This window comes from Python bivittatus, unplaced genomic scaffold (genome assembly GCF_059951505.1).
Source record: "Python bivittatus isolate LINGU-HERP-01145 unplaced genomic scaffold, Pbiv_v1 ctg000570_np1212, whole genome shotgun sequence".
Classification (NCBI taxonomy): domain Eukaryota; kingdom Metazoa; phylum Chordata; class Lepidosauria; order Squamata; family Pythonidae; genus Python; species Python bivittatus.
The window spans coordinates 9,773,990-9,790,457 of record NW_028277097.1 but is presented as its reverse complement, the minus strand read 5'-3'; the positions used below and the strand labels follow the sequence as shown (position 1 = coordinate 9,790,457).

Sequence of the window (16,468 nt, the reverse complement as noted above, 5' to 3'; positions counted from 1 at the left end):
CTTGCTATTATTTCCTTGCCTTATGTTTCATCTTGAATCTCTCTCTTTTTGATCCCCAGCCTATTTAACTAGCCTTTTTTTTGTCTTCTTGATTTGAAACTTTCAGTTCTGGCGGTGACCACAATTCCTGCCTCTGGATGATTTGGTCATCTTTCTTCTATCTGAACCAGACTCCACACGACTTATTTCTGGGTTCTTGAGGCCTACTGCCTTTTATAACTGACTCTCTAGGAAAGGCCTGAATCAGAGCCACTGAAGTACATTGTCCTATAATTATCCTACAAAAGATGGTCTAGGCATATATGTGGAAATCACGTAAGACTATAGATTGAGTTTTGCTAGATATGTCAAGATGCTATTGTGGTCTATAGCATACAGGTAGGTTGTGATTAGTGCAAGTTTGAATAATGCAATATTTGATTTAGTGTGAATTGTAAATTGACACCAGGTCGTGTTTAATGCAACCCAAAATTCAATTAATGTGAGGCTAGCATGTGTGCAGTTGAGGCTAGCCATGCAGAGTTCCACTTGGGATTTTATGCACTGCTCATCCTGGTGTGTGCAAAATGGAGAAAAGGATGATTCCATCAGAAAGAAAAAACAGTTTAAAAAAGAAGAGGCTCATTATTACATTAGAGCAAAAATGTGGTGTAATTGAACGACATGAATGTGGTCATAACAATGGCAAAATAGGATGAGATGTTGGAAGGCCTGAATCTATGGTAGAATTTTTTTGTTTTTATTTTGCTTTCTACAACTACTCTGTGACTTCGTTAACCATAAATTTACAGTATATTCTTTTTATCATTTATGGTTAATAATTCTTTAATATACATATAAAAATTTATGTTTAAAAAATTTCATTGCCTATTTCTGTCAAGCTGGAACCAACTACCATATTTTATCATAGAAATATCACTTTGAATAATGAAAATTTGAATATGACCATTTTGTGGGATTCATTAACTGCACCAATCACGAGCTACCTGTACTGCAGAATTCCAGGGAAATATGAATATTCTGGGGAAATATTTCTATCCACATAACACTTACCTATTTATACCTCATCTTTCATGTTATGTTTACAATCATGAATAGCTGATGTCATTAAGCAGTTACGGACAGCATTACTCTACTGAACAGCATATTTGAAATCATGGCCTGGGGTCATCTCCTGACTAAGATGCAGATTTCTTGAGTGAAGTCTCCTTCTTTTAGCTGTAAGAATTCCATGCCCCTTCAAATTTCAGTGTAAAATGTCAACTAAAAGCACATACATCTGTTTCACACAGCAAGAATTCTGTGAACATCATGAGAACATATCAAATGATGAATGTATAATTTGTTTCTTTAATGGAAGTCTTTTGTTATAATGTGAGAATACGACAATCTGACCTACCTGAAATGTTTACAAGAAAATGAACATATTTAATAGTCAGTGGACATCAATAATATTTTAAATGAGCAATTTGTAAAACAAATAAAACACATAACAAAGAGGTTATATCCACAGTTGTAAATTCTGTTTCTACAGAAATGCAATAAATAAAATCACATCATATGCAAATAGTTCTACTTACATCAGTACAACATACTATGCAGCTTTCCTTTTTTTTCTTTTTTTAACCACCCCAATATTACAATTTTAGATTATCCAGTATATATATTTTTACAATCATAATATGGGCAAAGAGAAATCTCCACAGTCTCTATTTTGAATTGCATATTTCAAATTATGCAATTTATCACAAAACCTAATTTGTGATAAATTGCATAATTTGTACTATGGATCAACCAAACCCACTTTATGCCTAACGTTCAGGTGTTTTCTAATCTAACAAACAACAAAAGCTGTTCATAGTTCATATTCCCTTTTGGAGAACACACAGTAAGACCCAAGAGAGATCTGTTGTGAGGATAAATGTTGCATAGGTTGTAGTTGGTCTTACTTGATGTATAGTGGGATTATAAAACATTTAAGACTCGGCTTGTATGTTTCATTGTCTTCCTATGTCAATTGTAATGATAAACAAAAGTTTAAGTAGCTTATAGATTGCATTCTGAGGGCTGCCCCAGCATTTTTATAGAAATGCTCTTTCAAGTGCAACAGAAACTTGAGAACAGATTTTGCACTTGTCAGCTTATGATTAAGCCACTGTGAGAAGCTGCACCCAACTAGATAATGAATGAGGCTTTCCGGTTTGACTCAGAAATGTTCAGATGTTTCCTAGAAAAATAACTATACTTAACCATATCAAGAAAGATGCCACCTCACTCCAAGTATGTTTTCTCCTCTGATTTCCCTATTTGTTGCCACTGAAGGAGAAGTGAAAATGGAGTGTTTTCCTCTAATATAACATAGGCTGGACCATGGAAGCTCCAGTTTGTAAGGCCTTGGTTCTCCTTTTGAGATGGAGTTACTGGGGCCTCAAATTTGTTTTTGAGTTTGCAGTCATATTGTGCAATCCTTAAAGAGTTTATTCTGGAATAACTCCTACTAGCTATGCAAATTGTTCAGGAATAAATAATTGAGAGCTTTGTAATTTGGTAAAAACACTTCAGATGGTGTAATTAACTACTTTAGTCTTCCCTGAACAGGTTTCCTTCAGATGTATGAACAGATGCCCATTTTAATCCAATGTCTCTGGAGGGTATCAGTTTGGAGAAAGCTGTTCTGGCATATACTAGTTACCTCTTGATACAATAAACCAGTGTTTCTCAACCTTGGCAACTTTAAGATGTGTGGACTTCAACTCCCAGAATTCCCCAGCCAGCCATGCTGGCTGGGGAATTCTGGGAGTTGAAGTCCACACATCTTAAAGTAGCCAAGGTTGAGAAACACTACAATAAACATTTAATACTGTAGTTGAATTCCATGTCAGAGTCATATAGTAAGAACTTTTAGTTAAAAATACATGGGTTGACATTGCATATGCCTTAATATAATTCTATGTCTATGTTGGTTTAGTTTTTTTTTTTTAAATTAAAACAGCTTTTCTAAAAAAAAGAATCTTACTGGGTTCATTTTTTAAAAACATGCTTAAGTATGTGTTAAGAAAAACTGCACAGTAAACACACACCAAGCAACCATTTTATTCATATAACATATTCTGGTACTAAGTGAATCTCCTGGTACAAGTACTGTGGATTAATATGTGACTCTGAGCAGTATCAAAACCGTGAGGAGGTTTTGTGTACGTATTTGTTTAGTAAACATACTATACAACCAAGTATCAAGGTCTCTTGCTGGTTTAGAAATTTTATCTTTGGCGAAGAGCATTAACATTAGTGGTTAATGTAAAATGTGCAAGGAACAGCTTTAAATATCATTCATAATGCTCTAAAATGCATGCACCAATTAAATAGGACTAATTGAATGTTCTGTTAGAAAACTAAGTTACTGGTTTTAGAAAGCCTCATGTCGACTATTTTCTAAAGAAGCTGCAGTGAGTCCTTAACAGAAAACGTATGTTTATCATTCTTGCTCTTTAGAGCTAAATCCACAGGTCTTCTTATTACATCCTCATTCCAGGTTGAACATTGCTTACAAGGGTTAATATTTATAGACATTACAGTAATTGTGGTATATTAATATTTTCAAATGTCTTTCTCCCACAGCCTTTCATATCATCTTGCCTTCTTGTTGGTGTTTATTGAAGACTGGATCTCAAGACACGATTAAGTCATATTTAAAACAGGCCCATGCAATCAGGGAGACTTCAGTTAGATATGACTAAAGCCCCACTGACTATATTGGGATCCAACTCAACAAGTAGGAATATATACCTGAATTTTATCATTATTAAATGCAAACATTTTTTTCAAAGCAGAAGAATTTTATTTCTGTAGTGAAATTTACCACAGTACTTTTGGTATTATCCTCAAAAACTACACCGCTAAAAAATTCTTTTTGCATGCCATGATATAATTAAACCATTTGCAAACTTAATCTTGGATTGAGCATTATTGGCAAAGTATGTAGGCCCTGATTTGAAAACAGAAACACTCCAACTCATTGCTTTGGGGAGAAACCCTTTGAATTTCATTTCTCAGAGCTGGTTCTAAGGAATATCAAAGGGGAAAATAACATATCTTTAACAGTGCAGTCCAATGCATGTTTCCTCAGAAATACATTTTCTTAAGTTTGGTAAGAGTTCTTTTAGGGATTTATGATAGCTCTCTTCAGAAGTTAAAATTGCAGCTCTGTCCACACTTATGTCTGTGAAATCATTCTAAAAGAGGTCTCTGCCTATACAGCTATGAAGTTTCCTACTTGTTTCCTGTCTAAGTGCTCTATGGGTGTAATGTTGAAAGTTTCCCTGCTTGAGTGTTGGCATTTTTTAAAGGCTAAAGCCATTAAGGACAATGTGTCTCAGTGATACCAAATATGGTACATAGTGAAATCATTGTTCACCTTGTATACTATATTCAATCATATACCCCAAATGTTCCCAAGTCATACATTCTCAATGACTGAGAATCTATGAAGAATAGCTGGAAGTCCTCTTCTCTAGTCCAAATGACTAAGAACACGGCACTTATCTCTCATACAGACACATATATGTAATTTTGCTGATTTTAGTTGAGCTCCTGGATGGACTGAGAATTTGTGTGGTCTTAGATAAGTTTACCAATTTTTGGTATAAAATTAAGATGGGGAATTAATTAAATTTGGTTTATAGATTTCTTAGGATCCTAACTTTAGAGTCGTTCTCCAAAATCCATCTCTTTATGTCATTGATGCAAGGAAATGAATGAATGATGAACTCTAAATGGAGTCACAGTCAAACAATAACAACAGAACCCCCAAACCACTAGCGGTTTTTAAAATCCTCTCACCAAGATCCCTTCTAGTAATTAACCAAAAAGTCAAGGGATATGGTAATTGTATTCATAATTACAAAGGCGATTCTAGCCCATGTGAGAACAGCCTGCAAACTGGGAGACAGAACTCAAGACCAAAAGGTATTTGTACCACTGCAGCCGTGTCATGGATGTTAGATTTTTCCCACCCTGAGATGGACCCCCTCCAAAGATGGTCAACTTTCGTCAACTAGGATACCAGCTTCAGTTTACCAAATATTTTAAAAACAAACAAAAGTAAAGCTCATGGGCTGACTTGCAAGTTTTCTTCTAGGATTAGAACATGAAATGGAAGTGCTCAATTTTTTTTTTTCCAGTGATTGAATTCAGAACACTAACTGGAGATATTTTTAATAACTGACTGAATGTACTTAAATGTATTTTATTGCCAAAATTAGTAAGGTAAATTTCTCTATAGGGTTTTTTACAAGCCTTCAAAATTATGGTAAGGCTCTGAAGGTGGAAAATTTTTTGGTCCAAGGGTTACACTTAGTATTAAGTGGTATACCAATGTGGGTCATACAGTACTCTTAAAAACGGGTAGGCCCAGAAGGGACCCCCCCAAATCTGATTCAATTTAAATGTAATTATAATTAAATCCAATTAACCTAATTATTCATGTGTATTTAATGCTTTTTAATTAACGTCACATTAAAAATTACATGTTGGTAGCAAATTTTAGAAAGGGTCTGGGGGCTGTACTCTGAGTTTGGATGGTGAACATGTTTTGTATCTTTAAATTAAAGGATATAAGATAAAGAAATTGATTCATTTGATTAGTCCAGTGTCTGCTGGCAAAAGTGACTGAATATTCTGAAACTTTGCATGAAACTGGAACACTTGATCCTTTTCACCAAAAGCTACTGGTTCAGTAAAATGTGCACCAAATGTGATTTACTGTCTATTTTTCAACTGAATCAGGCAAGTATTAGATTCTTGTGCAGTTCTTAAATTAAATTTCAGCATACCTGTCTGAGCACTGTATGTATGTTCAGACTACAGTGTAATGCATATTTAGGATTGCTTTAATTTCAGCTGGATAAAGAATTTCCCTCAGTGTTCAGTTGAACTGAAGCACAACGAACCCTGTACAAGCCTGGCCTTCTTTTCTATTCATGATCTATTTTAGTTATGGAGGTTTTGGTGCTACTTTCTCTTTTTTTAATTATTGCCTCAAACACTTTGAAAGCTAAAAGTAGTATCTGTGCTAGAAAATCAATAAAACCAGCAAATATAGAGTTCCCTGAAACTAAGCTGGTTCCCTGTAATGGCCAGCACCGGGATAAGGCTGAGGATGTTGTGGATCTAATACAGGTAGTCCCCCAATTTAAGAACGAGTTCCGTTCCCAAGGTCTGTCCTTAAGTCAAATTTGTATGTAAGCCAGAACAGTATTATTGTATAAAACTGTGTAAGTAGTAATGAACTGGAACCATTGTCTATTTAACTTGAACTTTGCTACAATAGGCTCTGTTCTTAATTATGGGTCATCTCTAACCAGGGCATTCTTAACCTGGGGGCTCCCTTTTATCACCCACTATAAGGTAGCAGTGAAACTATGGCCTGTAACCTGCATGAATTGAATGTAGATGCTGGGGCTACCCGACCTGGGCTGTGAAAATCCAGATGACCTCTAGACGTGAAAAGGAGATGTTGTTGCCATCTAGTGGATACCTGGATTTTTGCAGCCTACATCTAGCAGCCCTAGAGTATGCCCCCAAATTTTCTGCAATATGCCCAGTTCAGAAACCAGTATGGAAGAAAGATGAGTCCACTTCTGATAGATGGGCAAGAGGAACATCTGACTCCTTTGCCAGCATGAGACATGGAAAAATACTGGTGGCTGACATTGCTAGTGGGTGTTTGCTGTGAATGGTGTGTAGCATGCACACTACCTCTCTGGGTGCTACTAGCTAGACTTGTTTGGAAGTTCATGAGAACTTTCTTGGTTTATAAAGATTGAAATGTTGGGGCAGAAGACAGAACACCTAGTCCAAAAAACAACAGAGAGTTTATTGTTTCTATGTGTATGTTTTTTTGTAAATAAAGGCAAAAATAAATGCACCAACATGCTTATTTTGTCATTAATGCCCACCCCCATCCCTGGGCTTCATGGCATCACCACTGTGTGGCCTTGGGGGTCCAAAACCTCCTGGAAAAAAGGGGATAGCTGCTGGCTGCAAAAAGATTGGCTGTTCTTGTGCTATCATGACCTTGGGAATAGGAGCATCAACTTTCAACTCTTACATGTTGCCACTGTTGATCGAAAGAAGGGAAAGGGAGAACGGCCAGCCTACGACCATGCTGATATAAAAGATTCAACTTTTATTGAATCTAAGAAGTTCTCTGCTCATGATTATTCAGGCTTAAAAAGAAAAAAAAATCGTTTTTCAAATATGCTCTTCATTTGATTTTCTAACATAAAACAGATATCCCAAACAGATATCTTTTTCAAAGAGAAACAGTTATCCCAAATAGATAACCATTTTTCTAATAGAAAAATACAGGAATACCTAAAAATAAAATGTTAAACCAGAATATCTTTTTTTAATACAAAATACTTGTGACTTCCATTGCTGTACAAAACCATTCTGCCATTTGATATTTACAAAGTTTGGGCCACACCCAAGGCTCCAAGTTGGCAGTGGGGTATTTGCTTCCTATGAAGAATGCAGAGCAGGGGTGCTGTATTGCAGCCTGATTCTACACTCCTTTACTCATAAGTAAGTACCACAGGTTTCAGTGGAACATACTGTTGAGTAACAGCCTGGTTTTCAAAAAGCCAGGTTTCAAACCCTATGGGGGAGGGGGAGACACCAGGACTCTCACAGCTGCAGCGCACACAACTGTGGGGGCCAAACATCTCATTAGTTTAAATTTCAGCAATAGCAGTTACAGACTTAAGGTCTAGCAGGGCCCCATCCAGAGAACTTCACCTGAATTCCAATGGGGTGTGTGTGCGTTTGTGCATCCATGCATATCATGGATGCCTGTAGAGAGAGCAGCATGTGCTTTGATTAGAGGCAGAGATTTTGTTTCATGTCATTGGCAGTTGTAAAATCTGATTTACATATCAAGTGTGTAAGATAGAAATCCAGTTGGTAGAACCGACTAGACTCTTTAGCAATCTTTAATTGCTAAAGTTTTAGCAATCTTTAAATGCTTCATAGAAACTAGCATACCACTGAGAGGATTAGCTAGAACCATCTTCTCTGAAACACTTCAAAAAACTTTAACTTTTTTTCATATATAGGAAAATATTCAGAAGGATACTTGCACTCTGAAGTAGAAAACCCTCACTTCAGGATCCTACCACTTTATGTACACACCTGGCCTAAAACTGCATCTCTTTTCTCCAAAACCCTTTTGTATTAACCTTATACCAAATTTCTAAGAAAGCCTTCACCTGTGTAGTGCTGTCCGGACAGATCATGCATTTATTAGTCAGATCTCAGTGACACGTAATATTGATTCCTCTATTTTATCCACATGGCAAAATCTTCATGGGGTAGGTTGGATTGAGACAAAGTGGTGCAAAGTCATTCAAAGAGGTTCCAGGGGTAAGTGTGGACCTGAACTGGGGCCTTCAAGATCCTAGTCCGTGTCTAAACCGGTTCTTCATTGACTCTCAAAGTATGATTACAATTCTCAGATTCCTAACAGCAGTGCTGAAAATTTAGGGAGTTATAGCCTCAGCACATCTAGAGGGCACCAAGTTGGAGGAGATGGATCTAAAATCAGGAGGCATTTCCCCCTGGATGTGAAGATAATATGGAGGGGGAAACTTCCTTGCAATAAAAATTCAGTGTAAAATGGAATTGATCTGAAAACGAATTTTCTTTTCCCATGGATATAGGTCTCTTCCTTATATTAATAATAGAGTTGTGAGAGAATTTTCTTAGGAATCACTATGGAACCATTTCAGAACAAATGTGAGATGTAAATTGGCACTCAGAATCAAATCCTCCTTTTCTTCCGCCTTGAGGTTTCTTCTGTCCCATAAATGAAATGCATGATTGTTCTTTTTCCAAAACTATATTGCACTGAACTAGCTACATGCTCTTCCTTCCCGTCTTGTCTCCACAATTCAACCCTGAACATATTTTTGTTCCTTGTATGAACCTGCCCCTGTGTCTATGAAAGCAATTTATGATCTGGTGTGTGTTTCAGTGAAGAACCATCTGATGTTCACAACAAGGCATCATGAAGGAACATTTACATCACCAAGACCTCAAATCATTGACCAGAGCAACCTGCCTTGAGATATCCACAAAGTATTAATAATGTCTTGTTATGAGAAAAACAGTATTTTTTTGTCATTTATCTTTCCATGAGATAAAAAAGGCCATGTGGCATAGTGTGGCTAATAAATCATTCCTGAGTTTCTGAAAAAAAATTAAGACAAGTGACTCTACTTTTAAAAGGTGGAGTCCTTAATGAACTTCTTTTCCTGTGGCAGTCTTTGGTAGTGTCCATTTGTCTATAGATTTCCCCCACAAAAGCAATTTGTTTCTATTTCATGCAGCAGAAAAGTGAGACCTGATGGAGTCTTCCCGTAACTGTCGGTGCTTGCCGATGTTGTATTCTTCCAACTGATTTCTTCTTTCAATGGTTATTTTGTATTTTTTTCTGCATAGAAGGAATTGGGTGGCAGAAAGTAAGAAATATTTCTCCAGCAATTTGAGGTAGGTAATAAAACTCCCACTACAAAAGAACATCTGGGTTTCGCAGAATCGGTTACATGAATATCACTGCCAAAAGGTTAAAGGGATATGCCTTGCAGCATTTTGGTCTCATCTAAAAACTAAGGCACGTTTAAAGATCTCAGATAAGCTTCTTTTACAAATATGAAACAAAGTGACCACAAAGACAAGTGGATTCTCTCTGTCCAGTAGAATTAAAAACCTATCTGCAAGCCAGTTAAATCTAAATATTCGTCCATTTGCTAATGAAATCGATGCATTGTGCAAACCTGTTTCTTGTTGTTGACATGTTTTTACAGGAAACTCAAATTCAGTCACCAGAATGATCCTGCTAAGAAGGGGGGGGGGGGGCAGCAGTATGCTGAAGCAGAAAAAAACCTTTTTAAAAAAAGAAATCCTAACATGGCGAGCCTGTCATGAAGCAAGCAAAATGAGAACACTGTTTGCTAAATTGCCACAGAACGTTAATTATTTGGAATGGGATGGAAAGTAGGGGACTAGGGAAGCTGGAATGAAAGAAGGCATGGCTGGTAGATATTCTAAACAAGAACATTGCAAAAATTTGTAGTAGATCTCACTTGTTTTAAGATTGTCCAATGATGATTTAAATATTATTTTGCAGCACGCAGGAGCTGCATGCTGATGTAGAATCTATTTTTGCTAAGAACTGCACTGCTCTTCAGCAACAAGTGCCTCCAGATGTAATGGGAGCAGAATTCCTAGATCTCCTGTGGGTGGGAGCTGTTGTCTTAGGTACATCTGGAGGGCGCCCAGCTGGTGATGGTGGGTGGATGTTTTCACTTGGACAACCGTTGTTACTTCTACAGAGTTCCATATAGCACTTTATTTTAATGTGCTGCCATTCAATTTTTTTTAAAAAAAATAGTATAATCCTATAAGCAAGGTAAAAATCTATCCTGGGTCAAAATGGGACTCTGGTTAATTTTAACAGAGATTAACATCCTATCCCAATTATTAAAGAAGAAGAAATTGGTCCTGGATATTAAAGGTAGGAACAACTGTGTTAATGTTTTATACGACGGGACTTCTGCATTCAGAAAAAGGAAACAATGTTGGATTAGTACAAATACCAGGTGTAAAAGCTCTGGATATGCCAGTGAACAACGCTCAGTATAAAAACCTCCCACATAAAATGTCCTTTAAAATTTCCTCTCAGTCTATAGAAACACTGTTCTGTTCTAAGCTTATAAACTTGTCATTCATATGCAGCAATCAATTTTCCCAGAGTCTAATTTTAATAGTAATAACTAATGAAAAGTTCTTTTATGTTTATTGAGCCTGAATTGTTCACCTCACAAAAATCAGTTCTTGGATGCTGTAAAATAAACCCATAAATGTAACTTAGATGACAGGTATCTACAGCAACTGCTTGGAAGGAGCAATTAGCCATGAAAAGAGCAGGTGCTACAGGGCAAAGAGTAAAGGTTTGTAAAAGAGCAAAGAGTAAAGAAAAAAAGAACTTGGGACTTCTAGGGGAGGTATGGCGAACTGAAGATGCCTCCACGAAAGTGGAGCTGACAACCGTGGGAAAGACTAAGGAACTGGGGAGTAGACTGGTTCCTTGGAACCTCTCCAGATAAGGAGAGAACAGGAGATCACCCACATGTGCTCCATACAGCTGTTCCTCATGAGAAGACTGCAGGGCAGCAGTTTTCCATGGGTTTGAGCACCAGGAGATGAAGGGATTAGCCATCTTGCTTTCAACTGCAGAAGAGACTTTTAAAGGACACTAAGTTTGCAAACCTGACTTTCTAATCACTTTCAGAAATTGCTCATTAACTACTTCTAAGCTATTAGAGACCTTCAGATTAACAAATCTGAAAATGCTAGGTGAAAGAAGGAAAATTTTAATCATAAGCTTAAGCATTTAAAGAATCTGAAATAAATAGCAAAAAGCTAAATAAGATTTTGATCTTAGAAAGTTATAAATGGACTAAGGGTTCAGATAAAATTGGAATATTTAAACTTTTACAATAAGATTTTGGAACGATTTCAAAAACTGGACACTAGAGGGGACTAAATTTTTTAGGTAGAAGAAAGATTTACAAACCTGCAATATGTTGCAAAATGTTCTAACAATGAAAATACTGAAGGAGACTTTTGAAGAATGGAATCATAAAATAGTAGCTATAATATCAAAAATATCAGTAATTATGTCTGCTTCTATGGATAGACTATGTCCAAAATATGCTATTGAAGAAATGACAGATGTAGAACAAATTTTAGCTGACAAGACAGAGATGGTATCAAAAGTGGATTTCTAACTTACAGGTCAAGAGAATGACTTAGAAAAGGATGTCTCATTGAGGCTGAGGCTTTAAAATTAAAAAGGGAATACAAATGACAAACCAAGAGGATAATTTTCTCCTACTGGATTTACAAAAAGGCTTGTTAAAGTCTTGAAGAATTCTGTGATGGGACAAAGAAGAAATGAAGAGAAATCAAATCCTAAGACAATATTTGAATGAACTAAAGACTGAGACTGTTAGAAGTAAAAGGAAGGTATATAAAGTTGGCTTATTTGATCAAGGTTAAAATAAGATATGTTGTTACCTCTGACAACCCTTTATGGACTTTCTGCTGACACCAGAATTGAAAAGATTATGTTTTATGGATTTGTTTATAGATAAAAGATGGGATATGGGATGAAGAGATAAATGTTTGTAACCTTAGAGGGGGTGAAGAGTCACAAAATTTGTTTATACTTGTTGCGATAAAGGTTGGAAGTAACTTCTTTATATATTTCTTTTCTCTTTCCTTATTATATTCCTTCTTTTCTCTTTCTTCTCTTTCTTTCTTCTTTTACTTTTTACACCTTTCTGTTCTCTTTTCTTTAAGTTTAGTTTATATAGTATTAGATTTTACTATTATAATTGAAATTCTTAATTAATATATATATTAATTAACAAAAAAGGAACCTGAGAAAAATGGGGGGGGGGTGTATAGAAGAATGAAAAAAAGTGAGAAAGAAAAATTTGAAAGGAAAATAACATAGGGAAGAGGAAACCCCCTTTCCCATTTCCCCCCTCCCTAGGGCCTCTTCTTCTCTTTCATAATAATCTACTAAAATAAACAAATGGTGCTATACCTGAAAATATTTTTCTTAATTCTCTGTGATCTGGCAGCTATGTACTCTTTTTACCTAATATGGTACCTTAAATTATGTTCAGCTCGATTAATATAAAGGCTGCCTTGTTGATTTCACTTCTGGTTTCCAGCTGTTGCGGGATCTTATAACAAGGCTGACTTTCAGGAAATTTCCTTTCAATTACAGCAACCTTAGAGGGCGCTTGGATCAATTCATAATCCCTCTCCATCGGATAGAACCCAATGTGCCTGTCTGCAGACTTTCTCCTATTGCATTCTTTGGGAGAAGAAATGACAGACATTTGAAGATAATGGTTGTTAAAATTAAACCAACCTGAAAATGTAGAAGGCCATCAACAATCCTGCCCCTAGCAAGGCACCTACGACTATTCCGGTAACTGCTGATTCTCCTAGGCCACCTGCTTGAAAAATAAGTGAACAAAAGGAATCCAATAACAACAACAAAATCTTGCAGAACTACTGAATTATGTACAGATTTGTTTGAAGCTTAGTTTTTAGTTGAGGTTAAAATGTTCTTTTTTCTTTAGTTTTACTCTTTTCTTTTATGATTTATGTTTATTTTGGAATTGTTGTTGACACACAATCTCCTTCCCAAATCAGTGAAACTCCCTGACCACTCTAACAGAGAAATGCCTTGTTTTAACAGAAGGTAAGCATTTTTCCTATTCTGAAATATGTAGTATGTCTCAAAGACCTGTAGATTTATCATTCTCACTGAATTATTTTAAGATGACTTGCAATCATTTTTTGTACCCACAGAATATCTTCTTGTACATGTTTCCACTAGTTCACCCATACACTTATTAAACGAAACAGATAACCTAGCTAAATTTATGAAAAGAAGATCAGCAATTTAGGGAGATCTCCTCTTATTCCTGCTATGCCTGTCTGAAAGGAAGGGCCTGCTTGCCTAAATGATAAATGGCAGGTCCATCCAGGTCCATCCTGTTAGCTGTCCCTTAGTGAACACAACCTGAAACAGACAAGATGCGGTTCTCTCTGATAAAGTCAGGACTTGACCTGGACTCGGAACAGGAATAGCCTTGCCTTCTTGTTCTGTCGCACTACTTGCTTTATTTTTGACGGTCTGACTTCCAGTTACTGAAATACCAGGAAAAAAAAAAAAAAGGACTAATATTCCTTTGTGGTCATTTGCCTTCTGCACATTTTGTTTCCTGGTGTAGCAACTGTGACACTAGGATGTCTGGGGACCACAGCCTGGGGAAAATGTTTCTTGGGGATACATTAAAAAACCACAGCTCATCACCCATGTCTCAGTATCAGCTGCTTGGCCTTAGCAGGAGAAAGAAAGGATGTAGGTCCTTTTTCAGGACACAGGACATGACCCAAACATTGGACAGAATAATGCTGCTAGTAAAATACAACAGTACAAGCACAGACTATCAGCCTGGTGGATTATAGAAACCCATAAATTAACCTCACTAAACTTACATGATTTGCAGGCTGCATTGCTCGTATGCTCCAGTCCTCGGCTATCATCTGTTTTCAGTCTGTGTTCCCAGGGGTACTTTACACTTGAAAACATTTCAAGGCGCCCCTGTTTTCCATAATAGTTTCCAATCACCTGAATATAAAAAATATACAGCAAAATGGTAACAACATACTGCTAGGAAAAGGTAGAAAGGTCTACCATCTATCTATCTATCTATCTATCTATCTATCTATCTATCTATCTATCTATCTATCTATCTATCTATCATTTATTATCCATCCATCCATCCATCCATCCATCCATCCATCCATCCATCCATCCATCCTCATTGCTTTTTTATTTTTACATCTCCATCAGAAGTCCAGCAAAGAACCTTAATGATTCTGTTTTACTGACTTGGGACAGACTTTGTAAATCATGTAACTCTCTTTGCCCTATCTTAAGACAGGCAAAAAAAAGCAGAAAATCAAAAATCTTATTCAGCTTGTGGAAGAACTTAATAATGGTAATAGTAATGACAGCAACAACAATTCCAGCCTAGTCCAAAACACTAAGATTTGTTTGGTGCAAAACCAAGTCACTGAAATTATGCAGACCTTGAGAGTAAATAACATTTGCAATCCATCTGTGTTTGTGGATCCACATACAAAGTTGCTTCCTGTAGCTGTAACAGAGGAGCTATCAGGGTGTCATTACAATCTGAGACATTTTGGCTATTTATCTGTAGTTATCAGGGTTTTCTATCATGTGCCTTGGCCATTTTTTGGGGCCTAAAGTAACCTCCTTGTAAACACCAAGTGATCAGATAAAGACCTAAGTTACTTTGGCTATGTTCCACTTAGGAAATAAAGTTTTCATGAGTGGTGGGAAGAAATCTCCCAAGTAAACAAGCACTGTCACCAGCATCATCAAAGAGAGGGGAATATTATAAATCAGAGCTGGGGCAAACATAGCAAAATGAATGATGTCAACCTGTTCAAAAGGGAAAGTAATCAGAATTTGAAAAGAGAGATGTTTCTACAGGGAAACGGAAAGTTAACAAATGGTTGCTAACCCTGCAATGGTTGTTCCTGCCTGAGATGAGAGCTGAACAGGAGCATCTGCAGAGAATGGAGTCAATAAGATCCTTTCTGTTCATGAACACTTTTTCTAAGCTTTGGCTTCTGAAACCTTTGGTCTTTCCTCAGATGACCTCTGGACTTTTCATTGCCTTTGTAGTTCTCTTCTGACATCTTCCATTTTAATATTTTATTACTCAATTGCTTTTTTAACCTTTCTCATTCAGCTTGATGGAAATGATCTACTTTCTTTATAAAGCAGAGGTGAAGTTCTCTTGGATTTGGAGCAGGGTTCTTATATTTGTTAGTAATGAAGGGTCTGAATGTTCTGTCTTTTACTGTTCAAGCATCTTTCCCCAGCTGCTTGCAAACTCTCTAACTTCCCACATTTCAATGAAGCCCTGGAGGAAAGATCAGTGAAGGAACTCTTATCTGGAATTTCTTCCAGTTAGGAAATGTGGGTAGCCAGGAAGGTGATAGAGAAATGCCTAACAAAAAATCCTTGCAGCCATAAAGTAAGATCAGAAATACTTCTATAACACCCTGATAACAAGATACAAAAGCAAAATCTTTTCTGCAGAGAAAAGAAAACTTTATGGAAGTCAGAGGGTAGATTTTCAGTATATGGCATCAAACATCAAAATATCATAAACGCAGTCAAAAGGTTATATGAATAAGATAATAGCACAAATAGCCTCATCCATGCCAAATCAAACCAACCCATTGAACTTGCAGTTCAACAAGGTGACATTACATTTCCCTAATTTTAACAGCTTGAGCAGCAGATTATAATAATCTGAAAGTAATTACTTCCGTTCTGTTAATAGAAGCTACTTCCCCAGTAGAAGCTCAACAGAATGGCATCTTTTCTAGAATGTCAGACAGCTTGACAGTTTGGATGCGATGACGCCTGAGTCATAAACCCAGAAATGCACTTACTTCCCCTCTCTCAGAGCACTGGCTTCAATGCTTCAGTCCTGATTAAAGAAAATAACATTTCCCCATTATGTTGAAAACAGGAAACTGTTACCTGATTTGTTCTAATTTGCCAGGTTCTATAACTGCAGATTCTTTGTTTTAAAACCTGGTTAGTAAACTAACAGGAAACAGGAATCTATATTTGACTATAGGCAGATACTGATCTATAGGCAGATCTTCATTTCTCAAATTTAGAATCTCAAATTCTAAAGCCAGAGTATGACAGGAGAAACTTATTGTAATAGTATTGAAAAGAATCTTGCAAGCACAACACCCCTCTTAGGTG

The 16,468-nt window shown here is 36.6% G+C and overlaps 1 protein-coding gene across 4 annotated transcripts in view; it reads right to left on the bottom strand.

Moving 5' to 3' along the window:
• NPR3 (natriuretic peptide receptor 3) overlaps nucleotides 1–16,468 on the bottom strand; it is a 127,161-nt gene that overhangs the window by 55,196 nt on the left and 55,497 nt on the right. The window contains exons 6-8 of one of the 4 annotated variants that reach the window (XM_088152648.1): nucleotides 14,146–14,278; nucleotides 13,007–13,094; nucleotides 1,331–9,490 (exon numbers count right to left, since the gene is read on the bottom strand). In XM_088152648.1, coding sequence (XP_088008774.1) covers nucleotides 9,379–9,490; nucleotides 13,007–13,094; nucleotides 14,146–14,278 — 333 coding nt within the window. In that variant the 3' untranslated portion in view covers nucleotides 1,331–9,378. Of the gene's footprint in view, nucleotides 1–1,330; nucleotides 9,491–13,006; nucleotides 13,095–14,145; nucleotides 14,279–16,468 lie in introns of those variants that run through there. The other 3 variants (XM_088152649.1, XM_088152645.1, XM_088152646.1) reach the window with 3 other exon arrangements.